At 42.2% G+C, this 27,475-nt stretch overlaps 1 protein-coding gene across 2 annotated transcripts in view; it reads left to right on the top strand.

Moving 5' to 3' along the window:
* Positions 1-27,475, top strand: part of ARHGEF25 (Rho guanine nucleotide exchange factor 25) — a 253,296-nt gene that overhangs the window by 163,729 nt on the left and 62,092 nt on the right. For both annotated transcript variants that reach the window (XM_075199351.1, XM_075199352.1), the window contains one exon: positions 26,803-27,122. In XM_075199351.1, coding sequence (XP_075055452.1) covers positions 26,803-27,122 — 320 coding nt within the window. The remainder of the gene's footprint in view (positions 1-26,802; positions 27,123-27,475) is intronic.

The raw sequence follows: 27,475 nt of genomic DNA, 5'->3' as shown, positions 1-27,475 counted from the left end.
TTGGTTCTCCTCTGGAGTGTACTATCCGCTGAGTCTATTGCCATCATTGACTGTGTTGGTTCTCCTCTGGAGTGTACTATCTGCTGACTCTACTGCCATCATTGACTGTGTTATCTCATGCCGGATTACTTCAAGAGACTTTCTATATTGGCAGTGTTGTTCAGTCATTTATACATTTATATTGTGCATATTACTGTGGATCAAAGTCAAGGTGCCCGTGTATATATTGTGTTGCAGTCTCTCCCCGTGCACCTCCTCACATATATATTCAGTAGTACAACTTGCTAGTGGCAGACCACTGACTCCTGTTTACTGTTTCACCTGTTCCAGTATCCTCTCACATAGCAGTGGTACAACTTGCTAACGCAGACCACTGACTCCCCGGATACCTCCACTTGGATTCCATTCCTTCACTCAGACAGCGGTACAACTTGCTATCAGCAGACCGCTGACTCTCATCACCTCCTCGTTTCTGTTGGACATTCCTCCTCACTATAGCAGTGGTACAACTTGCTACCGCAGACCACTGACTACCTTCACGTGTCCTTTGTCCATACAGTTCCTCGTGTATTACTACCTCCATATTGCCAGTGCTGCTAGTCATAGACTTTCCTGAGCATCTCATCATCTGCTATTTCCTGTTCCGTGATCACCCTGCTACCAGAGTACCATATTACCACCTATACTGCTCTGGTAAGCCTATCACCTGGTGATCCCTGGGTAAAGACTCCTAGTGCCCGTGACAGTAAGATCAGGCCATGACAGACCCAGATACGGAACCTACTGCTAAAGAGATGCTGCAGCATCTGGTCAGCCGTGTGGAGCAACAGGATGCTCGCCAACAGCTGTTACTTCAATGTTACCAATCGTTAACCTCCCAAGGAACATCTGGACAGACTGTTACAGCTAGTATTGAAGCTCCTGTGCTTTCCTCCGTTTCCCCAGTGCCATCCCAGGTGTCTACAGCTCCTACGCTTCACCTGCCTACTCCGTCAAAATATGACGGGGACCCCAAAACTTGTAGAGGTTTCCTTAACCAATGTTCAGTCCATTTTGAACTCCAACCTCAAAATTTTTCTACCCATCGTTCCAGAGTGGCCTATCTTATCTCATTGTTTTCTGGACAAGCCCTGGCTTGGGCCTCCCCTCTGTGGGAAAGAAACGATCCAATCCTACAAGATAGTGCCAAATTCATTTCCACGTTCCGAAGTGTGTTCGATGAACCAGGTCGTGTGACCTCCGCTGCTTCCAGCATTCTTCGTTTGCGACAAGGCTCCCATACAGTAGGACAGTATGTCATTCAATTTAGGATCTTAGCCTCTGAACTTCAGTGGAACACTGAAGCATTAGTTGCCGCCTTCTGGCAGGGGCTCTCCGATAAAATTAAAGATGCACTGACTACCCAAGAGCTTCCTTTGTCACTAGAAGATTTGATCTCTCTTTGCCATCGTGTAGACATGAGATTTCGTGAAAGAGAATCTGAGAAAACAACTTCTGCTAAAGCACCTCTTCGTTTAAACCCTCAATTTCGTCCAGTTTCACCTTCTGTGATTCCCATGGAGATAGGACGTTCCAAATTATCTTTAGAAGAGAGGAAACGAAGAGTAAAGAATAGACTCTGTATCTATTGTGCTGATTCCACACATATGCTCAGTTCTTGCCCTAAGAAATCGGGAAATGCCAGGCCCTAACTAGTTCTGGAGAGGTGAAGTTAGGGTCCCTGGAGTCCTCTCCATTGTCTATGAAATCTAAAGTCTGCGCTTTCGATGTTACGATTTCCTTTGCTACCAAATCCTTTGAGTCACAGGCATTGATTGATTCCGGAGCAGCAGGAAATTTCATTTCTAAATCACTAGTGAATCAATGGTCCCTACCAGTGATCACTTTAAAAACACCCATTACTGTGACGGCTATAGATGGATCACGTCTCATCAATGGTCTCATCACCCAGAGTACGTCTCCAGTAACCCTTCAGATTGGTGTACTACACCATGAAGAAATTTCGTTTTTAATTCTTCCTGTTACGACAAGTCCGATTGTCTTAGGCCTTCCATGGCTTCAATGTCACTCTCCCCAGATTGACTGGCGTACCCCTCAAGTTACGTCTTGGGGGCCTGAATGTCACCATCGTTGTCTCTCTCAAGTTATTCCTCTTAAAGTACAGCAATCTTCCATCTCATCTTCCTCCCCGGGACTCCCTCCTCAGTATGCTTCATTTGCCGATGTGTTTGATAAAGCTCAGTCTGAACGTCTTCCTCCTCATCGTTCTTGGGATTGTCCGATCGACCTTCTACCTGGCAAGACTCCTCCCAGGGGTCGGGTCTATCCTCTCTCGTTACCTGAAACTCAAGCCACATCTGAGTACATACAGGAGAATCTCCAGCGTGGGTTCATTCGACCTTCCACCTCTCCCGCTGGAGCTGGGTTCTTCTTCGTCAAAAAGAAGGATGGATCATTACGCCCTTGTATAGATTTTCGTGGACTCAACGCCATTACTATCAAGAATCGGTATCCCATTCCGCTGATCACTGAGCTATTTGATCGCATCAAGGGAGCTCGGATATTTACTAAGTTGGATCTTCGTGGTGCCTACAATTTAATTAGAATCCGTTCCGGTGACGAATGGAAGACCGCGTTTAACACCAGAGATGGGCATTACGAATATTTAGTAATGCCCTTCGGGCTGTGTAATGCCCCCGCGGTTTTCCAGGGTTTCATCAATGAGATCTTTCGGGACTTATTATATGTATGTGTCGTTGTCTACCTGGACGACATATTGATCTTCTCACAGGACCTGCCTTCTCATCACCAACATGTGGCAGAGGTCCTCTCCAGACTACGGAAAAACTCATTGTTCTGTAAATTGGAAAAATGTTCATTCGAGTTACCCCAGATTCCATTCTTGGGGTATATAGTTTCCGGAGTTGGCCTGAAGATGGATCCAGACAAAGTAAATGCTGTACTACATTGGCCTCAGCCAACTACTCTTCGTGCCATCCAGCGTTTTTTAGGTTTTGCCAATTACTATAGACGCTTCATTCAAGACTTCTCATCCATTGCATCTCCCATTGTGGCCTTAACTCGGAAAGGGGCTAATACTAAGCAATGGTCATCTGAGGCTCTCCAAGCCTTTCAAATCCTCAAAGAGTCCTTCTCGTCTGCTCCCATTCTGCGACAACCTGATGTGACACTCCCCTTCTTCCTAGAAGTAGATGCCTCTAATGTGGGCTTAGGAGCTATTCTCTCCCAACGCTCGGAGCAACAAAAATTACATCCTTGTGCCTTCTACTCTCGGGGTCTTCTGCCCGCAGAGAAAAACTATACTATCGGGGACAAGGAGTTGCTGGCCATCAAAGCTGCATTAGAGGAATGGAGATACTTGTTGGAAGGAGCTCGCCATCCGGTGACGATCTTCACGGATCATAAGAACTTGTCATATTTGCAATCTGCTCAATGCTTGAACCCTCGTCAAGCAAGATGGTCTCTTTTCTTTTCCCGTTTTGAATTAATTATAACCTTCAAACCAGCTGCTAAGAACAAGAAAGCTGACGCTCTATCTCGAGCTTTTGTGACGTCCTCTGATGTAGAAGAGGTTCCCAACCATGCTATTCTAGACCCCAAATGTATTTCTCTGGCTGCTTCATCCACCAAAATGCTACCATTTGGGAAGACCCTCGTGCCTCCTACTCTGAGGAGGAAAATCCTTTCGTGGTTCCATGCCTCTCGTTTTTCTGGACACGCCGGTGAACATAAGACCTTTGAGATTCTCTCTCGTAGTTACTGGTGGCCTTCAATGAGGAGAGACGTCAAAGAGTTTATTGCTTCCTGTGATTTATGTTCTCAGTTCAAATCCTCCCGCAGAACTCCAGCAGGGTTGCTGCGACCACTACCCATTCCGTCCAAGCCTTGGACCCATATTAGTATGGATTTCGTTACTGATTTGCCACCAAGTAAGAATCACAATACTATTTGGGTAGTGGTAGACAGATTTTCGAAGATGGCTCATTTCGTCCCTCTGTCCGGTTTACCTTCCTCGTCTACTCTGGCTGAACATTTCATTAAAGAAATCTTCCGCATCCATGGATGTCCGTCTGAGATTGTGTCAGATAGAGGAGTACAATTCGTTTCCAGATTCTGGCGGGCCCTTTGTAAAACCTTGGGCATACGATTAGCACTCTCATCGTCTTACCATCCGCAATCTAACGGACAAACGGAACGAGTCAATCAAGATCTTGAGACTTTTATTAGGATGTTCTCTTCAGCCAACCAAGACAACTGGGTAGAATTGCTCCCTTGGGCTGAATTCGCCCATAACAACATGTACCATGAGTCATCATCCAAAACTCCATTCTTTGTGGTCTACGGTCACCATCCGTCGTTTCCGGAATTTCCTGCCCTCCCGCCCACCCAAGTTCCTGCTGTGGAGACTGCTTGTCAGACCTTCAAAAATATCTGGTCTCAGGTCAAAACCTGTTTAAAGAAGACATCTAACAAATATAAGTTTTTCGCAGATAAGAAGAGGCGGGCTATTCCACCACTAAAAATTGGAGATCGTGTCTGGTTATCTACCAAAAATATTCGTTTGAAGGTTCCATCTATGAAATTCGCCCCTCGTTTTATTGGTCCATATAGGATCATTCAAGTTATCAATCCAGTATGTGTTAAACTTCTTCTTCCTAAGAATCTTCGGATCTCCAATGCCTTCCATGTGTCCTTGCTCAAACCTCTCATCATCAACCGTTTCTCGACTCCTTCCTCAGCACCGCAGCCAGTTCAAGTTCATCAGGAGGAGGATTTCGAGATTACTGAGGTATTGGATGCAAAAATTTCGCGAGGAGTCCTCCGTTTCCTCGTTCATTGGAAGGGCTTTGGTCCTGAAGAGCGTTCATGGATCAAAGCTGAAGATCTTAATGCTCCTGCCCTTCTGAAGAAGTTTTATTCCAAAAATCCGGACAAGCCCGGTTCCAGGCGTTCTGTGCCCACCTTTAAAAGGGGGGGTACTGTCACTCACCGGACTGTGAGTGCTTCTTCCCGGACATTTAGGAACCGTGGCCGTCCTCCATCCTGAGGGACTGCGCATGCGCAGCCCTTGCTATACCTCCAGTGTATGTTCCTTTAACTTAATTGGCAGATCAGGCAACCTCCCTATATTAAGCACCTGTGGTCAACACCACGTTGCCTGATCTTGGAGTCTCATTCCCCATGAGTCTCTGAAGGTGTTCCTGTGTTTCCTTGTTTATTCAGCCCTGCTGATTCCTGTGGTTTCCAAACCACTTCTACCTCTGTGGTTTCCAAACCACTTCTGCTACTGTGGTTCCCATACCACTTCTACCATCTACTGTATCATCGTGACTGTTAGCTGATGCCTATCCGCTGCCTCCGTGCATTACAGGCTTCAACCACATCCACTCACCTGTTCATGATTGTGACTGCCAGCTGATTCCTATCCGCTGCCTCCGTGCACTACAGGCTTCAACCTGCAACTCGTCTGTGTTTCATCATCGTGACTGTTTGGCTGATTCCTATCCGCTGCCTCCGTGCACTACAGTCTTCAACCTGCAACTCGTCTGTGTTTCATCATCGTGACTGCTAGCTGATTCCTACCCGCTGCCTCCGTGCACTACAGTCTTCAACCTGCAACCCATCGTTACTGCACCTGCTGGTTGCTATTGGTTACCTCCGTGTTCCCGCAGAGACCCTCTGCTGTTACTTCTCAGCGCTACTCATCCATCTACTGCTGATCCGCTCTCCACGCCTTCCTGTGTTCCCTGCTGGTCTACCTACCTGTGCGCTGCACCTGCTAGACCCCTGCTTCACCCATCCAGGGACTTGTATCCTGCTGGCCTCCTGCCCTTCAGGTATCTCTGCACTCCTGTCTGACTGCCTTCTCCTGAACCACGGTATGCATACTTCCCATTGACTGTGCTGTGTATTGCATACCTTGCTGGACTGTGTTGGTTCTCCTCTGGAGTGTACTATCCGCTGAGTCTATTGCCATCATTGACTGTGTTGGTTCTCCTCTGGAGTGTACTATCTGCTGACTCTACTGCCATCATTGACTGTGTTATCTCATGCCGGATTACTTCAAGAGACTTTCTATATTGGCAGTGTTGTTCAGTCATTTATACATTTATATTGTGCATATTACTGTGGATCAAAGTCAAGGTGCCCGTGTATATATTGTGTTGCAGTCTCTCCCCGTGCACCTCCTCACATATATATTCAGTAGTACAACTTGCTAGTGGCAGACCACTGACTCCTGTTTACTGTTTCACCTGTTCCAGTATCCTCTCACATAGCAGTGGTACAACTTGCTAACGCAGACCACTGACTCCCCGGATACCTCCACTTGGATTCCATTCCTTCACTCAGACAGCGGTACAACTTGCTATCCGCAGACCGCTGACTCTCATCACCTCCTCGTTTCTGTTGGACATTCCTCCTCACTATAGCAGTGGTACAACTTGCTACCGCAGACCACTGACTACCTTCACGTGTCCTTTGTCCATACAGTTCCTCGTGTATTACTACCTCCATATTGCCAGTGCTGCTAGTCATAGACTTTCCTGAGCATCTCATCATCTGCTATTTCCTGTTCCGTGATCACCCTGCTACCAGAGTACCATATTACCACCTATACTGCTCTGGTAAGCCTATCACCTGGTGATCCCTGGGTAAAGACTCCTAGTGCCCGTGACAGAAGATTTGATCTCTCTATGCCATCGTGTTGATATGAGATTTCGTGAAAGAGAGGCTGAGAAAACGACTTCTGCTAAAACACCTCTTCGCTCTAACCCTCAGTTTCGTCCAGTGTCACCCGCTGTGATTCCCATGGAGATAGGACGTTCCAAGTTATCTTCTGAGGAGAGGAAACGAAGAGTCAAGAATAGACTCTGTATCTATTGTGCTGATTCCACTCATGTCCTCAGCTCCTGCCCTAAGAGATCGGGAAATGCCAGGCCCTAACTAGTTCTGGAGAGGTGAAGTTAGGGTCCCTGGAGTCCTCTCCATCGTCTATGAAATCTAAAGTCTGCGCTTTTGATGTGACTATTTCCTTTGCTACCAAGACCTTTGAGTCACAGGCATTGATTGATTCCGGAGCAGCAGGAAATTTTATTTCCAAATCATTAGTTAATCAATGGTCTCTACCAATGATTACCTTAAAAACTCCCATTACTGTGACGGCTATTGATGGATCACGTCTCATCAACGGTCTCATCACCCAGAGTACGTCTCCAGTAACCCTTCAGATTGGTGCTCTGCATCATGAAGAGATATCGTTTTTAATTCTTCCTGTTACGACAAGTCCGATTGTTCTAGGCCTTCCATGGCTTCAGTGTCACTCTCCCCAGATTGACTGGCGCACCCCTCAAGTCACGTCTTGGGGGCCTGAATGTCACCATCATTGCCTTTCCCAAGTCATTCCTCTCAAGGTACAGCAAGCTTCCATCTCAGCTATTTCACCGGGACTCCCTCCTCAATATGCTTCATTTACCGATGTTTTTGATAAAGCTCAGTCTGAACGTCTTCCTCCTCATCGTTCTTGGGATTGTCCGATTGATCTTCTTCCTGGCAAGACTCCTCCCAGGGGCCGGGTCTATCCACTCTCGTTACCTGAAACTCAAGCTACATCTGAATATATACGGGAGAACCTCCAGCGTGGGTTCATTCGACCTTCCACCTCGCCCGCTGGAGCTGGGTTCTTCTTTGTCAAAAAGAAGGATGGATCATTACGCCCTTGTATAGATTTTCGTGGACTCAATGCCATTACTATCAAGAATCGGTATCCCATTCCGTTGATTACTGAGCTATTTGACCGCATCAAGGGAGCCCGTATTTTTACTAAGTTGGATCTTCGTGGTGCCTACAATTTAATCAGAATTCGTTCCGGTGACGAATGGAAGACGGCGTTTAACACCAGAGACGGGCATTACGAATATCTGGTAATGCCTTTCGGGCTATGTAATGCCCCCTCTGTTTTTCAGGGCTTCATCAATGAGATTTTCCGGGACTTATTATATGTATGTGTCGTCGTCTATCTGGACGACATATTGATTTTTTCACAGGACCTGCCTTCTCACCACCAACATGTGGCAGAAGTCCTCTCCAGGCTACGGAAAAATTCATTGTTCTGTAAATTAGAAAAATGTTCATTCGAATTACCCCAGATTCCATTCTTGGGGTATATTGTTTCCGGAATTGGTCTGAAGATGGATCCTGACAAAGTAAATGCTGTACTACATTGGCCCCAGCCAACTACTCTTCGTGCCATCCAGCGTTTTTTAGGTTTTGCCAATTACTATAGACGCTTCATTCAAGACTTTTCTTCCATTGCATCTCCTATTGTGGTCCTGACTCGAAAAGGGGCTAATCCTAAGCAATGGTCTACTGAGGCTATTCAAGCCTTTCAAACATTAAAAGAGTCCTTCTCTTCGGCTCCAATCCTTCGTCAGCCTGATGTGACACTCCCTTTTTTTCTAGAAGTAGATGCCTCTAATGTGGGCTTAGGAGCTATTCTCTCCCAACGCTCGGAACAGCAAAAATTCCACCCTTGTGCCTTCTATTCTCGGGGTCTCCTACCCGCAGAGAAGAATTATACCATCGGAGACAAGGAATTACTGGCTATTAAAGCCGCATTAGAGGAATGGAGATACTTGTTGGAGGGAGCTCGCCATCCGGTGACGATCTTCACGGATCATAAGAACTTGTCATATCTCCAGTCTGCCCAATGCTTGAACCCTCGTCAAGCAAGATGGTCTCTTTTCTTTTCCCGTTTTGAATTAATAATTACCTTCAAACCAGCTGCCAAAAACAAAAAAGCTGATGCCTTATCTAGAGCCTTTGTTACGTCCTCTGATATAGAAGAGGCTTCCAACCATACCATTCTAGACCCCAAATGTATCTCACTGGCTGCTTCATCCACCAAAACGCTACCATTTGGGAAAACCCTCGTGCCTCCTACTCTAAGGAAGAAAATCCTTTCGTGGTTCCATGCCTCTCGTTTTTCTGGACACGCCGGTGAACATAAGACTTTTGAGATCCTCTCTCGAAGTTACTGGTGGCCTTCAATGAGGAGAGACGTCAAAGAGTTCATTGCTTCCTGTGAATTATGTTCGCAATTCAAATCCTCCCGCAGAACCCCAGCAGGGTTGCTGCGACCACTACCCATTCCGTCCAAACCATGGACCCATATTAGTATGGATTTCGTTACTGACTTACCACCTAGTAAGAACCATAACACTATTTGGGTGGTAGTGGACAGATTTTCGAAGATGGCTCATTTCATCCCTCTGTCTGGTTTGCCTTCCTCGTCTATCCTGGCTGAACATTTCATTAAAGAAATCTTCCGTATCCATGGATGTCCATCTGAGATTGTGTCTGATAGAGGAGTACAATTCGTGTCCAGATTCTGGCGAGCTCTTTGTAAAACCTTGGGCATACGATTAGCACTCTCATCTTCTTACCATCCACAATCCAATGGACAAACTGAATGTGTCAATCAAGATCTTGAGACTTTTATAAGGATATTTTCTTCAGCCAATCAAGACAACTGGGTAGAGTTACTCCCTTGGGCTGAGTTCGCCCATAACAACATGTACCATGAGTCATCATCCAAAACTCCATTCTTTGTGGTCTACGGTCACCATCCGTCTTTTCCGGAATTTCCTGCCCTCCCGCCCACCCAAGTTCCTGCGGTGGAAACAGTTTGTCAGACCTTTAAAAATATCTGGTCTCAGGTCAGAACCTGTTTAAAGAAGACATCTGTCAAATATAAATCTTTCGCTGATAAGAAGAGGCGGGCTATTCCACCACTGAAAATTGGAGATCGTGTTTGGTTATCCACAAAAAATATTCGTTTGAAGGTTCCATCCATGAAATTCGCCCCTCGTTTTATTGGTCCTTATAGGATCATTCAAGTTATCAATCCAGTATGTGTGAAACTCCTTCTTCCTAAGAGTCTTCGGATTTCTAATGCCTTCCATGTATCTTTGCTCAAACCTCTTATTATCAACCGTTTTTCAATTCCTCCCTCAGCTCCGCAGCCAGTTCAAGTTCATCAGGAGGAGGATTTTGAGATTACCGAGGTACTAGATGCAAAAATTTCGCGAGGAGTCCTCCATTTCCTCGTTCATTGGAAGGGCTTTGGTCCTGAGGAGCGCTCTTGGATCAAAGCTGAAGATCTTAATGCTCCTGCCCTTTTGAAGAAGTTTTACTCCAAAAATCCGGACAAGCCCGGTTCCAGGCGTTCTGTGCCCACCTTTAAAAGGGGGGGTACTGTCACTCACCGGACCGTGAGTGCCTCTTCCCGGACATTTAGGAACCGTGGCCGTCCACCATCCTGAGGGTCTGCGCATGCGCAGCCCTTTTCTATATTTCAGTGTATACTCCTTTAACTTAATTGGCAGATCAGGCAACCTCCCTATATTAAGCACCTGTGGTCAATACCACGTTGCCTGATCTTGGAGTCTCATTCCTCATGAGTCTCTGAAGGTGTTCCTGTATTACTCGTGTATTCAGCTCTGCTGATTCCTGTGGTTTCCAAACCACTTCTATATCTGTGGTTCCATACCACTTCTACCATCAACTGTATCATCATTACTGTTTGCTCATTGCTATCCGCTGCCTCCGTGCACTCCAGCTTTTACCTCATTCACCTGCTTCTCATCGTGACTGCCAGCTGACTACTATCCGCTGCCTCTGTGCACTACAGTCTCCTGCTTGCAACTTGCCTGTGTTCAACATCGTGACTGCCAGCTGACTACTATCCGCTGCCTCTGTGCACTACAGTCTCCTGCTTGCAACTCGCCTGTGTTCAACATCGTGACTGCCAGCTGAATACTATCCGCTGCCTCTGTGCACTACAGTCTCCTGCTTGCAACTCGCCTGTGTTCAACATCGTGACTGCCAGCTGACTACTATCCGCTGCCGCTGTGCACTACAGTCTCCTGCTTGCAACTCGCCTGTGTTCAACATCGTGACTGCCAGCTGATTACTACCCGCTGCCTCCGTGCACTACACTCTCATCTCATCTTTGCTGTGGCTCCCTCGAGACTGCCGCTTTTCATTATCATCTGCTACACTTCGTGATCATCTGCTCCTGCCCTGCGCTGCACTCCTGTTTCCCATCGCTGTTGGTTCCTGTGGTTGCTACTGGTTACCTCCGTGTGCCGCTGAGTCCTGCCGCTGTGGTCAGCGCTATCGTCCATCTCCTGCTGATCCACTCTCCACGCCTTCACGTGTTCCACTGGTCTCTACCCTCCTGTCAGCATTGGATTTGTATCTCTTCTACTACCCTCTGCTGGATCATCTCCATTTTCCTGGGTTTCCTATAAGTCCAGTTCCACCTGTTGCTGACTCCGGTGGATTCGTGTCCCTGTCGGTCTACTCACCTGTGCGCTGCACCTGCTGACCGCTGCTTCACCTATCCAGGGACTTCCTATCCAGTCGGCCTCCAGCCGCTCAGGTACCGCTGCTATCCCATCTGACTGCTACTGCTGAACCACGGTATGCATATTTCTCATTGACTGTGCTGTGTATTGCATACCTTGCTGGACTGTGTTTGGTTCTCTCTGGAGTCTGCTATCCGCTGAGTCTATTGCCATCATTGACTGTGTTATCATTGTGCTGGACTATTTCAAGAGACTTTCTAGATTGCAGACCTGCTCAGTCATTTATATATATATATATATCTATATTGTGCATATTACTGTGGATCGTGTATAAGGTGCCTGTGTATATCCTGTGTTGCAGTCTTCCCCTGTGCACCTCCTCACATATATATTCAGTGGTACAACTTGCTGATGTCAGACCACTGATCCCTGTTTCCGGTATCACCTGTTCCATCATTCTCTCACATAGCAGTGGTACAACTTGCTACCGCAGACCACTGACTACCTGGATACCTCCACTTGGATTCCATTCCTTCACTCAGACAGCGGTGCAACTTGCTACCCGCAGACCGCTGACTCTCATCACCTCCTTGTTTCTGTTGGACATTCCTCCTCACTATAGCAGTGGTACAACTTGCTATCGCAGACCACTGACTACCTTCACGTGTCCTTGTCCATACAGTTCCTTGTTTATCATTACCTCATTTCCAGTGTTGCTAGTCATAGACTTTCCTGAGCATCCCATCGGCCATCATTTCATGTTCCGTGATCACCCAGCTCCCAGAGTACCCTATTACCATCTACATTGCTCTGGTAAGCCTACCATCTGGTGATCCCTGGGTAAAGACTCCTAGTGCCCGTGACAGCTATATTACATTCTGTCCTATGTCTCCATAATACTGTATTATTTTGTTTACTGTTTAGATATTTAGAAGAATGTGATACTATATGGGCTCTATATAGGCTATTTAGGATTTGACTACGTGGGTATATGGGTTATATACTGGCATATGAACGTATATAAAAATATTTTGGCTATATATGGCATATTGGCAATCTTGTTGCTTGTGAGACTTTAGGGAGGTAAACTGGCTATGTGATGGTATGCAAGGCTATGTGAAGCTCTATTGGCTGTATTTTTGGCTTATTGGCCATTTAGCTGTATATGGGGCTATGCTGGGATATTGGTTATGTATTGGAATGTGAGGTCAAGAGTTGTTGCTATAATGCTGCCAAATCAGTAAACAGTTCACTTTCAAGAATAGGTTTTTTATATGACCATGGATGATATTTCCATGCCTAGATCAGACCGTTATGCAAACTTAGTATAGATGGTTAGACCTTAAGATTCCCCTGATTTTCGCTCCCTGCAAGAGGGATGATGGTACACCTTACTGACAGTATTAGAAAAGATAGTCAACGGGCATCAGGCAAACATAATACATTATCATAAACCTGTTCAGTATTGTACATATGACTTTTGTGTGCAATGCCCTGAGGGCACACTCCTCCCCTCCACCACTTTCTCCCACCCCCTTTCCATACACCCTTTTTTGTTTCTGTAATGAGAAAATGGGAAAATAATTCCATTGCTCTTTGATATCATTATTTACAGTGTTTGAATATATTATTGCTGTATCTTGATATAATCTTCAATACAAAAAATGTAAGCAAAAAAAAAAAAAGTTGAATATACTGCTCCAAACAGTGTCATCAGCAAAACACTGCCACACCTTCACACCTTGTCCCCCGTGCCTCATGGTGGGAACCACACATCATCCGATCGCCATCTCTACGTCTCACACAGATACGGTGGTTGGAACCAAAAATCTTAAATTTGGACTCATCAGACCAAAGGATTCCACTGATTTGATGCCCACTGCCTGTGTTCCTTGGCCCTAACAAGCCTCTTATTATTATTTCTCTCCTTTGGTCGTGGTTTCTACCATAAAAGCCTGATTCACACAGTCTCCTCTGAACAGTGACTGTTGTGATGTGCACAATGAATTCAGTGTAGCATTTATTTGTCCTCAATTAATATTATTAATTTCATATTATGTTTATTATGGTAATTGTAGGACTATGTGGTGTTTGTGTTATAGAAATATGTGCTTATCATCATCATGATCATCATCACCATTTAATTATACAGCCAATAATTCCGCAGCTTAGGACATTTCTGCACAAAATAATAAAAAAGAAACTAAAACAAGGCCACATGTTAAGTGACAGAAATTGGAATGTAAAAATTGTGAACATTTTTTAAGGGTGGGCTCTGATTAGTCATTGCTGGGTTTGACCATGCAAAATTGTGGATGTGTGTCTGTATGTTTCATGCACACTTAACACTGATCACCATTTAATTGCATACTTCCCTACTCACCTGGAATGTGTAGGGGGCCCCCAAATTTTGGAGAGTTCTCTCGGAAGAGCAGCCACCCCATTCCGAGAGGTGGGGTTAATGTTGTGAATCACTTAATTAAGCCCCAACCCCACATTGCAGTGCGATCAAGCAAAACAGGGGGCGTGTCACACTTACCACCTGACCTCCCCTCCGGGATATTAAATTGCTCAAAATCCTTAATTATTTATTATACAGCCCAAATGACCAAAGTTTGATACCTGTTATATACACCTATGAAAGCATATATGTTAAAATAGCTGATGCTACTGTGATTAGATCACCTCTATATTTTGTTGAGCTTCCTATCTTATAGGCACTTCCCACATGATTTCACCTGTGTTTCCGATGAATAAGAAGACGTGTGATCCTTGGCCCAGGAACATCACAGTGGCCTATAACACAATGCTCATGAGATATGAAGGAACTGATTACTGGTTGCCAGTAATCTGAAATTGGTGTTGTCAGTGACGCATCAGTTCTGGATGTAAAGTGCAGCGTGGGGTGAGCCCATAGCAGAGAAAGGCACGACAGGTAGACTCAATATTTTGTGTTGTGCTAATTACTCTAATTCCATATTCATTTGTTTTGGACATTTGACCATTAAATGTGAAATTTACTTAAATGATCAACTCTTATTGAAAACAGAATATCAGGACTCTCCAGTTTGTTCTTCATCAGTACTGCTGTCATTTTATGTGATTTTCTGATTTCTTCATAACTGTAGTTAAAATAAGGTTAATTGTTTGTTTACTTCTACCACATATTTTATTCAGAAAATATACAGATGAGGCAGTGAAATGATTATACAGGAAGCAGACACATAAAGTCACCTGTTAAAGTGCAGAATATCTAAGTAATATGCAGGTACGTGCTGATAACCTAATACCCAAATACCGCACAGAAGGCTGCTTGCTCGATGAAGAATGTCGCAGCAGAATCCCTATTAGTGTGCAAAAGTAATACTAATGAAAAGATTCTTAGTTTAAGCGATACAGTTTCACCTTGGACTTAATACACAAAGACAAGCTTCACAAATATTGAATGCAGTAGTTTTCTAGGTAGAGAGCGAGCTGAAAAGGCTGCTGGTAATTGGTATAAAAGTGAAACATTCTTGAGTGAAGTATAATTGGAGAATAACACTGATTGTAATAATATATGAGCAGAACTACTCTGGCAAATTTGTTAAAAGCAATACACTTAAAAGTTGTTGCTGAGATAAAATTGCTGTTGGAGAGATAGTACTGTTAAATATATTACTGCCACTTTGCTATTGATTATTTTTGTTTAACATTTGTGTGGTTGAGAGGGCACATTTTATCTTACTATTCCGCACTGAATTTAGCTGGGTCTAATGAAATTAAGCCAGTTAACGTCCACCTTTAGTTCAGTGGTCCGCAGTGTTGGCTCACTTTCCAGCTGTAAATGGATGTAGAAATAAGAATCATGCGTTTAACTTGCATTGTGTTGCAGAGCGTTCTTTTGAATGCTTCTTGTTCCTTTTCAAGTGTAATGGAAAACGTATATTCATCTCAATGACAGTGCATTGTAAATGCAGTGAGATTCTATTTCAAAATGTTTACATATGCGTTTCTATGTGCACTTGGATTGAATAAGATAACTTTGCATATTAAGTGCTCACATAAGTGCAATATGTACAGTATTTTACTTGCAATTTAACATGCAATAAAAAATTACTTTGTAAACTCCTTTGTGTGTGTAGTCTATGTATGTAAAAGTGAAATTTCCATTAGATCCATGTAGACTCACATTATCAAGTTGTGGTAGACATGTGCTTTTGAAAAAATAGTTTGCGTTAACAATATGTCTATAAATCTAGAGCAAATGTATATTAATCTATAACCAAATAATTTTTCTTGATGTCTAATTGACTGATCATACTTTTCCTGGCTTGTAACATTTAACTATAATCAGGGCTGGATTAAGGGAATGGAGGCCCCTGAGCTAAAGGGGCCTCAATTCCCCCGTGAGGTCCCCTCTGTGAGCCCCCTACGTGAACCGCCCGCCGCCCCCCAAGCGCTTACCTCCTTTTCCTGTCACTGTAGCCTTCCGCTGCGCGATGTAAGCTTCTTATTGAGGAGATCTCATGAGAGTGAGACTCATAGTCACGAGATCTCCTCAGTAAGAAGATTACTGAGAGCTGTGGAAGGACTACAGTGACAGGCTCAGCAGCATTGATCGGGCCGGGGGCCCCTGGTCCAATCAATAATGCTGCTGAGCACTTTCAAGGGCCGGAGGCCCCTGGGCTGTAGCCCAGTTAGACCTCGGGTTAATCCGGCCCTGACTATAATACATACCTAATCTTGCTTTTTGGATGAAATTGTTATAATTTATGTAGATTATCTCTCTCTCTCGCTGTACATTTGGGCAATTATCAATACAATTAAAATGAGAAATTATAAAAGGTTCAAAACTTTATTGACACAGACTCCAAAATAATGTAAATCTGGCTGCACACGTGTTCTTAACACTTCTAGATGTCCAAAATACTGGTTAAATTGAACTACTGTTGATAACATGAATATTGTAACATCTGTCTGAATTATATTGATATAATGCATGTTAACTATTATTATCGTTTATGTTTGAGACGCCACAAATGGTCCGCAGCACCGTACATAGAGCATGGGATAAAAGTACAGGGTAAGAGTACATGGCGTACAGGGTAGTACAGCAACTAGGTGCAGTAAATGCAAAGTGCAATAAATATAACAAAGTACAATAAATATAAGTTACAACTAAGCAGAGAAAGGTGCATAGGGCAAATAGATAAAAGTGACTTCCAGTGTACAGATAGAATGGGAAGGGGTGTGAATAAGGGGTTGAGCCGGTGCCCAGTATAGAGGGCGCCACTTACAGGATCAGGGCAGAGATGGAGAAGCTAGTGTTGGTTTATATAGTTCCTCAACTGTAATTCTTACTATTGCTTTGTAACGCTGACGGTGTTATTGAGTGCCCTGCAGCATTAGTCACTATTGTGCCACTGATCAATCCTTGAAATGACACAGCTGTCCATGTCATTCCATCTGATTATCCTGAGGCCCGCACCTCTTCTCTATAGTGGTCCTTCCGTTGACCTTGCCTGCCTTCACCGAACTGGGGACACTATACAGACAAAGTACGGTCACGATGACACAGAAGAACACCATTGTGGGGGCATCCTTAGTGGTGCGAAAGTGCCCAACACCGCTGATAGGGGGGATGATATGGAGTCTTTAAAAGACTCTGGTTATCCGCACTTTATGGAAGCGGCCATCTTGCTGGGCACCCGGAACAGGATTAGAGGAGGTCCCAGGCTTCCCCGGCGTACCTAGTGGTACAGCTCTGTGTACTATGATTGGCAATATTATTATTTTTATTATTATTATTATTATTATTATTATTAAATAATAATAATTTGTACTGTGAAGCTTAAAATATGATTTATAGAACCCTTGAGAATGGGCAATAAAATAAGTTGTCCAAGGAATCCAAATAACTGATTTCTGTATGTTGCGCTTAGTAGCATAGTAGTAGCCACATATACAGTTTATTACTCCTCAAGTGGTAGCTTCAAATACATGACTTCACGCCTGTAACCATGTGTTTTCATCAATGTATATTAATTTTTTATTTAGTGTACACGATGCTATCATACAATAAATTACCCACATTTAACACTTAAAGAGCTCCCAGCTTGCGGATAAATGGTGATAATGATGGCTTTACCAGGTTTGCATTTTACATAGACTGTAGATAATGGTAGATTGCAGAAAAATACTTTACCTACTATAGCTGCAGTAGAACATTTCTGCATTGAACCATCGATCCAGGTATTGGACACTGGAGAACGGTGTACTAGGCACTGGTCATAGCTGTGTATGGTGCATATGACCGAGTATATTACTGCTGCTGCCATGCTACTAATTCTATCTGTTACTAGATTGGGCCATATATTGGTCATTACATGGGACACTACATTCTACATTTAACATCATATGGCACTCTGTATAGTCACCAGTTGTTAAATGGTGCTCTCTGCTACATATCGGTCATCATATTCAAAGTAATATATTTGTAACAGAAAAACTCCCATTGCCACTGAAATCAGAGACTACTGAAGGTTACATTGTTTGCTTCACTATTCTCCTGGTCTGTCTCTCTACACATCTAACAACTTGGTGATATTTGTAACAACGTGCCTTGGCTTTGGGAGTAGAACATAATTAAAGGAGGACTGCATCTAAAACTGTGCAGTGCTGTAAATTGGGGTGTCCCTGTTTGGCTTCTCAAATACAGTAAATCTAGTTATATTATGCTATTGCATTGTTTTTAAAACAGTAATTTTCATCATGTATCATATAACTATATGATTAGCACTTCTGTCTCACAGCTCTGGGGTCATGAGTTTGATTCCTGATCATGGCCTTATCTGTGTGGCGTTTATATGTTCTCCCCGTGGTTCCGTGGGTTTCCTCCAGGTGCTCCGGTTTCCTCCCACACTCCAAAAACATACTGGTAGGTTAATGGCTGCTAACAAATTGACCCTAGTCTGTGTGCCTGTCTGTGTGTTAGGGAATTTAGACCGTAAGCTCCAATGGGGCAGGGACTGATGTGAGGGACAAATATTCTCTATGGAGCGTTGTGGAATTAGTGGCGATATATAAATAAATGTTGATGATTATGATGAACTGTACAGTCATTGTATGTTATCACCTCCAGATCCTCCATTTTCTTCTTTGTCAGGTGGGGTGATCAGTGAAACATTCTATTCTACATTCTGTGCTGCGGGTTACCATGGTTACCTGCAAGCTTTGTGGGGTAGTAGCATCTCTATAGTTGCATGGCATGTTTCATCATAAGCTGTTGTGATACGTAACACATGCTTCATACTCTTTAAGAAAATATTTGCCCTGGAAATGATATTTTATTGTAAGTTACCCATAGGCAGCTTATTTTCAAAGATTGTGATAAAAGAGCAAGAATTTTGTCAGTACTTTATCTCTAGTGCAACCTTATCCAATTTAAACTATAGAATGTTAGTGTCCCATTAATTTACTTAGACCCAGTGATCCCCTACTGGAATTGGCAGATGCCCAGTGAAACCCGTCTGGAGCTTCACTGCACATGCACTGCTTCCCCCTTACATAGGTACATACTCCGATCCCTACTCTGTTCAGAGTGGAGACTCCGAGGCGCTTACTGTGTTCCGTTGACCCTGTTTATACTGGTATCTTTTCCAAAGCCATTCGCAAGGACCAGTCCTTTTTTTTCTCTCTCTGCTTCAGGGTTCCCTATCCTATCTCTAGGGAAGCTTCTATCTATGTAGCGATCTCTGATAGTTGTGATGCCAGTGTTTCCTTGTGTGTTAGGATAGTGTTAACTAAAAGCAGTTATCTAATCTCCTGTTCTGAACTCCTGTGTTTCGATAGTCAGAACATAACAGGATGTATCCACTCAGTGGTAGTAAATTAAATTTGCAATTAAAATATTAGATTTCATTGAAACAGCATTTGGCCATATCCAAGACTTAACCATCGTAGAAAAAAATGCAATGAAACCTTTTTTATATCGCATTTGTTTTTAATGAAAAGTCTTTTCATAAAATCTAAATAATACAATATAATATAATGAATATCATAATATCTTATGATCTCTGTTAACCTGCAATGACCTGCCCTAAAAGTATACCTTTTATATATTGTTGTATCATTTATATGTGTTGCAGTAATAATATTAGGTTACAAATATTGGTTTTAGAAAATATTTTGAACTTTATGGCAACGCCAATCTATCTCATGCACAAGAAGCAAATCATCGGGCGAAGAGTGCAACACTGCTCCCATTCATACTTGCTAACATTTTAGATCTCTCCAGGAGATGCTGAATGGAGATCCTGGTGTAGAGTGCGGGGGATGGGTGTGTGAATCGTGTCATTGCACTGCAGCAACGATTTGTAGACGTTCGATGTAATTATGGAAGTGGGCGGAATGTGGCAGGTTGCAATGTTCTCCTGGAGAACTCCTACAAATTTGGAAATCTCCTGGACATTCCAGGAAAGTAGGCAGCTATGCTCACACCCCAATACTTAACGTCATATCTCTCGACAGTCCTGATTTTTATCAAGCAAACAGTGCATGACTTAAAGGTTTGATGTGTGTGTCCATTTGAAATTGGGCATGGGCGGACAATTTGGTGGTGGTACATTTTTGTCCCAATATTTTTTCCACCTGGGCCAATTCATTTTGTTTAATGTCCTTAAAATAGGGAAATAAAATTGACACCGAGGTATCAATTTGCAGAACAGAAAGCTATGAACATTTCTTTTTCTATGTGCACAGGGAGGAGAGAAGATAAAAGTGAACAGAGCATAAACCATTGTCCTTATCATTTGAACATTACAATTATTGAGTCATTGAACCAGAGGTTTGTGAGGTAATGTGCATTTTAATTGAAAATGTACTTTCTGAAATAATATATAATTTCCCCAGTACATTTAATATCAGTTGAAAGTGATCACAATCCATAAAGTACGAATGATGCAGCAGCTTACTGCATGACTTAGATAATAATGATGGTAATAATAATTAATAATACTTTTGATAATAATGATAATAATAATTAATAATGATAATAATTGATGTTGTACATCAATGTGCTTAAAATTTCCCCTCGCACTTCTACTACAACAACATTATAAAATCTAATACTCTTACAAGTCTCCATTTAGAAATGTGATATGATGAAGACCAGTTATGAGATTTCTGGATCCCAGGAGGAACGTAGCTCTTGCTGACAGATTGGCAGTTTTCATCTCTCATTACCCTGCTTCACAGAACAGTTTTATAACATCAGTAAAACGGTCACTGAATTACTAGTCCATTGAATGTTCTCGTATTGTCTGTTGGCAGATGTTGCATTACACATACACATATAGGAAAATCTGTCTGTTATTAATTTGAGCCAGGCCTTCTGCTTTAAGAAGGGGGCAGTTGGACACCTTTGCAGGATTCAGATTACTATTACTGGATTGTGAATGGAGTCAAGGCTATACTGTAGCGTTATATAATCACTTATTATACAAGTAATATTAAAAGCATGCTGTGGGATCCAGCTTGACCACCATCTTCCGTCATTCCCATGCAAGCTAAACCAAGCATATATTAAATATTATTTTTGCAAGTTATTGTTTTTCTAAACCCTACAAGATGCTGGTGGCTATATGGTAATCCAAATCCTGGAATAGCTTCTTACTATGAGATACAGCTGAGCCAGTCACCTTTGCAGCCTGTGAGTTTCCTGTACTCCGTGTATAAGTCCTACAGTAGACCGTCTCCTATGTGTAACCAGACCATTGGAGAGGCCCCTTCCACAGCAGCTACCATGAATTCCCTGTAGAAATGAGTAAATCTTAATGTGCCTCATATTGTACAGTGTACTATTAGGTTATTACATTTAATGGTCACTTTTGGTCACTCTTGACCAAGTATTTTTTACACAGGACACTAAACAATGGGATCATGAGTTTCTATCCATACTGTATAGACTATATTCTTCAAAATACATGTGGCTAGACACTTTCTGATGATGTTACAGCTGTCTGACTGTAATTGATGACTACTCTCCTATTACAACAATATATGTTACTAGTTTACACTACCAATGTCAGAAGTGTCGAAACCACAATTGTTGTGGGTCATTTGCAAATGTTTACCACTTATCTCGGTAACCAGGTCTTACGTTTCTTATTCTTACGGGGACACTAAATTACAAGTGACCTTGTATAACATAGCCATAACATTCAGAAGTGTATGTATAATTGTTTCTGGCGTATATATGTGTACAAGATATTTAAGATAATGTTTTTTTTATATACATAATTATTTTTATATATGCTATCAGTAACCCATTTGAAGGTCACTGCAGTCAACCTCTGTTAGCCTTTTTGTCTGAAATGCAGAATGCATTCTGAAATGGTGTATTGCAAGTTCTTTCAAATTACGGCAGCCTTTGTGAATGATCTTAGTATCTCTTTCCTATGCCAGCTTGGTCTAGCGGTCCTTTAAACTGAGATTCTGAATGTACAGGCTAGGAAAGTGTCTACAGATTTTTTGCACATCGTTGTTTACAAAATCCTTAAGAATTTTTTAGTAGTATTAGTAGTTCCATCATCACTTGTATTCCTTTTCTACTGGGATGCCATACGGTAATGTTCAGTCTTCATTTTATTTTCTCTTCTTACTATTTTATTTGATACATCACACAAAGATAAAGTAAATAACACAAAGAAAAGATACTGACATAATGATAAAATAATACACACAGTGTAGCAGTTATTGCTGTTTCACTCTGCACAAAATGTATCTAGGCAGAAAATGAAGAACAGAAAGCAGCAAGCATAGGCATCCGTGAATTTTATCCCCAGTTACAATCCAGGTGCAGTTTGTGTCTAATGCAGCAGAAGGAAATTTATTCCAGATGTTTTATGCTCATGGGCAACTGTGCAACATGGTGCACATACCTAAAATTACATTTTGTAGTATATCTTTTCAGTATATAATGTGGAATCGTATTCAATGTTAACCTCCATTTATGAGTTAATCTCTATATTCCTCAACCTCTTGGCCCTCACTGAAACTTGGCCTTCAGACACCTCTGCTGAACATCTCCTCTCTTTTGACCCGCCCTTGCTCTCTAGTTACCAAAGCATTTCTCTATACCCCTTTGCCTCAAAACTACTATAGTGACTTATTTACCATAGACTGGCAACTCTTTTCACTGCTAATTCCCTATTAGTCCATCCTCAATTAAGTGTTCAACAGAAACTGTACTCACAAATAAATGTAGCTAGTTATTTCATCCCATTCAAATCAAAAGGTGACTCTTTCCTCCTACTCCTCCTGGATGTCTATGCTGCATTTGACACTGTTGACCCCCACCCACTCCTGCAGTGCTGCATTATCCATGCTGTATTGAAACAACCCTCTATTAGTTTTCATCATTATTGTCCAATTGATCATGAATGGTTTTCTTTAATGCAATCTAATCCTAACCCACCCTCTCTTTGTTGGAGTTTCCCAAGGATCAGTCTTCTACTGTTCTCTGTTTACACCACCTCTGTTCCTAAACCCATATTCACATAAAAGCTCCAGCTTCACTTGTACACATATGACATCTAGAGTTACCTCTCCGCTCCTGAATTCACTCTCTGTTTGTATTAGCGAACATCTCAAACTGTTTTTCAGTTCTCTGCTCATGGATGTCACGAAAGCATTTAATGTTAAACAAAAAAAAACGCTACTGATTATATTTCCTCCAGCACATTTCAAACCTCTGCCTGATATCTTTTTAACAGTTGATGGCACCATGATGCCACCTACTTTCCAAGTTAGTTGTCCTGGTGTAACCCTCAGTACATCATTATTTTTTACATTCAGACAATCTCCAAGTTACGACTGCACAACATCTCCTAAATATGTCATCACACAAGATATCACAAAGTTCCTCATCCACATCCTTATCATTTCCTGCCTTAACTATTGTAACCTTCTCCTGTCTGTCCTGCCAATGACAAATCTCTTCACTTTGCTGGTAATCCAGAATGCTGCTGCAGACTCAACTATACTTCTCCATCCTCATCTTCTGGACCTCTCTGTCAGTCATTTCATTGTCTTCCCATAAATCTAAGAGTTACATTTAAATATCTGGGTATAGCTGGGTAATTCTTAAATCTGGCCACACCATGGGCCGAAAGTTGCCTGCTGGTGTCTTAGGGCCTGATTTATTACGGAACTTCTTACTTAAGTCTCCTGGACAAAACCATATTAAAATGAAATGGATGAAAATTAGTTTTCTATTTTGTACATAAGTTAAATACTGGCTGTTTTTTCATGTAGTACACAAATAATTGATAGCTTATTTAAACTTGATATTTGTGTGCTACATGAAAAAACATACAGTATTTAACTTGCAATGTGCAAACTAGAAAACTAATTTTCACCCCTTTCCTTTTAACATGGTTTTGCCCAGGAGACTTAAGTAAGAAGTTTCTTGCCTAAGTTCCTTAATGAATCCGGCCTTTAGTGTGATTGGCAGATGACTACATACATAGGCCAACAGCAGTGATCTGCAGACTGGATTTATGAACCTGCCGATTATTTCAGTTGTTTTTGGAGATACTGATTTTTTTAGGGCCCCATTCTTTGATTTTGGGCCAATTTGTCAATATCCGCACAAACCTCAATGCCTGTGTGGCCAGTAATAATCTCAGGGGAGGGCTGGCAAACTTAGCTATGGGGGCAAAACTCCGCTCAACAGCCTATTAGGCACATTTTAAAGGAAAAAAAAATGCAGGTGACCCAGCCCATGGTAGCCCACTATGGGATTGGCCCATGGGCAGATGCCCCCCTGCCCAGCCTGCTCCTGAATAACCTCAGATTCAATTTGGCCACTTTAATCTAGGGTTAACGCGGCGTTAGTAGTATTACCATTAATACGGTAATTTCAACCCAGATTTTTACGAGCAAAAATCAGCGTTAAAATTACCGTAATAACGGTAATACTGCGCACTTTTAGTCTCTTCTACCTTTCCAACCACATTCATTGATATACTTGAAATTGAATGGAGAAATCCCATGGATATTCTTATTTCAGAGTATTTAATTAATTTCCAATTATATTAAATATAAAAAGGCATACAGATTATTACCTATCAGTGTCAGCCAGAGTAATTTATAATGCTTCTGTAGCATCTAAATACATTGTCCCTATTATATTTTTCATAGTGCACAAGAATTCATTGATGTCCAGTTAGTGTAATCTTTTTCTGTAATGACATAACTCGTTAGCTTCTCTCTTTCTAAGCTGTCACTGTCCCTCTGTCTGGATAAATATTACATCCCAGTGGCATGCTGGGCCCGATGCATAAACGTAGGTTGTCATTCTCCCCACAGATGAACATACGGTTCTTCTCCACAGTCGCTGGTTACCATGGTGACGTGTCCTGTAGTGGATTTCAGCCCCCACAGATATGAGTTAGTCATTATATGACCGAGGCCTGGCACCCTGCCCTTTTACATCACGAAAGTTCCTAGATATACATCAAGAGATCCCGTGTTTCGTGATTCACCTCTTAATTACTTAAAGATTTTTGAGCTAATGCTATTAAAAAGATTGTTCTATTCTTTTTTTAATTAATTTTATGCCAGTACCCTGGAGCATGGAGGCGTAATTAACCTCAGCCTACATGGTTTTCCATGCTCATAATACAACGTAAAGTTTCAGATTTCATCCAGTCTAAGATACTAAATGTTTTCAGGTTTTGCAAAATACAGCTGTATGCATGTTTTAACATTACTGTTTGCAACCCCAAAAGAAATAGATTGTAATATCTGTGATTTTTATTTCTGTGTGAGCTGCAGCATTGACGCAGCTAAAATGATCCAACTTGAGGCAACAGGTGTTTCTGCAGAGGACCCCGTTGATTTGCGAGTACAAAATAGAAAACTTTGTTAAAAAACCAGGACCCCTTTAGGAAGTGCATGTATTGAAATCGGCAGAAATTATTGAAAAAAGTTAGTGGTGAGAAGCAAATGTTAAGGCATTATGGCCAACTGGTGCTTAGGTTTTGTCCAGGCCGTGTAGAAGTCTTTAGTGGTCATTTACAAAGCAGAAAAGAAGCGGCCTCGCAGCACATCTCATTACGCATTAATTTAGGTATCTCAGCCATCAAATACAAAAAGAATGAGTGTGTCTAGCCCGCATTCAGTTTGGAATTTTTTGATCCACCCACCTCTTCCCATCAGAACATGCAACAACCCCCCCCCCCCCCCCACCAGCACCCTATCCTCACAGTCAGCAACATCTTGGCCTTCCAGTCCATGTGATTACATATATCCCAACATTTACTATCACAAAATCTAAGAACAAATACACAAATTTAAAACTAAGTTCCACCCCTTTTACAGACCATGCCTGGGATGTCCAGCCAAAATCTGGACTGTTGGGAGTTATGTGACCTGTATAAACTGGTACAAAAACAGATGTATGACATTTGTGCTGCAAGTCCACTATTATTTTTACTGACCAGGATGCAAATAATTTTTAGGACCCTCCTAATCTATAGAAGAAGGTGATTTATTTCTTAAAATACAGAAGAATTGAATATTGAAGTATTGATATGGTTAATCTCTATGTCAGAGGTGTCCAAGTTCAGTCCTCAAGGGCAGAGCCGTAACTTAAAATCTTAGCTCCAGGGGCGAGAAACAAAAATGCCCCCCGTATATTGTGTATTATAAAGAGCAATGCACCTACTCACTTTAAATGATTATGGATACAATTACTTCTTTTTATTAGGTATACGTTGGCAATCTGCACAGCCTCATGCCGAAATATAGTCACAGCACTCCTCAGTGACCTGTGGGGGGCATTACTTGGGAAAGTACCCGTATACTATTATCGTTACAACAGTAGTAGTGCACATTATTACACTGAGCAAAAATCAGCATTTAAATTACCGTACTAACCGTAATAATGGGCACTATTACTGTACTAATGGTAATAGTGTGCAGGCCGCGTTAATCGTGAAAGTAGCGCTAGCCTTTTAACTTACAGCACGGAGTACATTATCACATATATAATTAACAGAACTAATGTAAATCCTCCAGTCTTTGCCGAAAAAATACACAGGCTATAAATACAGTGCATCTCTACAGCTGTTATAATTTGAAACACTTGTATTTGTGATAAAATATCTTCCAATATTTTGATTGGTTGCATAGCACGTTAGACGTCCAACTGTCCCATGTTTTCCTATAAGTCTCAAATGCGTCTTGTCTCATAGTGGAAACATACACTACGTCTGCTATAAATGAATGTTATTCTTTTTAAGTTTATTTTCTGACTAAAAACAGTCTTGAAATATAATCCTTTAAATAGCTTACTTATGCAAGGTAAAGCTGTCATAATTAGGTATGTTATGGATTTAGGCTAATATTCATATTTCTCTTCTAGAATCCTACTCTATTGCTGGCAGCGATGGCAGCATATCAGCTTCTGTGGCTTCCATCCAACCTCAGCCTTCCACTAGCTCTGCCCCTAGTTCCCCTGGATCCAGGAGGTCTGTCAGCACACTAAAGAAATGGCTGACAAACCCTGTGAGAAAATTAAGCAGCGGCAGCCGCCTGGATCAGCGCCAGAAGAAGATTGAAAGCAGGCCAAAGCGAGGGGTCCCTGGCCGAAGAAGGAGTGCAGACGATGGGGGCAGAGGGAGCTTTGACCTTGGGGTTTTGGGGAAGATGGAGGACTTCAACCAGCCAGAAGACAAGAGTTTGGTGAGATATTTTATGTTTGTAGGTTTGAGGGAAAAGAAGAGTATAATAAATTTGGTGGGTTTTTACCTCAATGGTTCCCAACGCTATTTCTTGCAGATGATTCCATTTACTCTTCACCACTGCTGTAAAGTTGTGATTAGTTATGTAGTTTGATTTCTGTGCTTAGCTGGCTCTGTTTTATAATCTCTGGGATTGTGTCCTGTTCCAACAATCCTTTTCTTAGAAAAAAACAAATCTTATTAAAGTAAGAAATGCCACTAACTAAACAGGCGATTTACTTTTCTGGCAGACCAACACTGTAGATGGACCCAGTGCAGAAATTATAAACGGCTGCCCTTGCCCTAGAGGTTTTC

Source organism: Mixophyes fleayi, chromosome 2 (assembly GCF_038048845.1).
Source record: "Mixophyes fleayi isolate aMixFle1 chromosome 2, aMixFle1.hap1, whole genome shotgun sequence".
NCBI lineage: Eukaryota > Metazoa > Chordata > Amphibia > Anura > Limnodynastidae > Mixophyes > Mixophyes fleayi.
The sequence above is the reverse complement of the archived record's forward strand: the minus strand, read 5'-3'. Positions and strand labels throughout refer to the sequence as shown.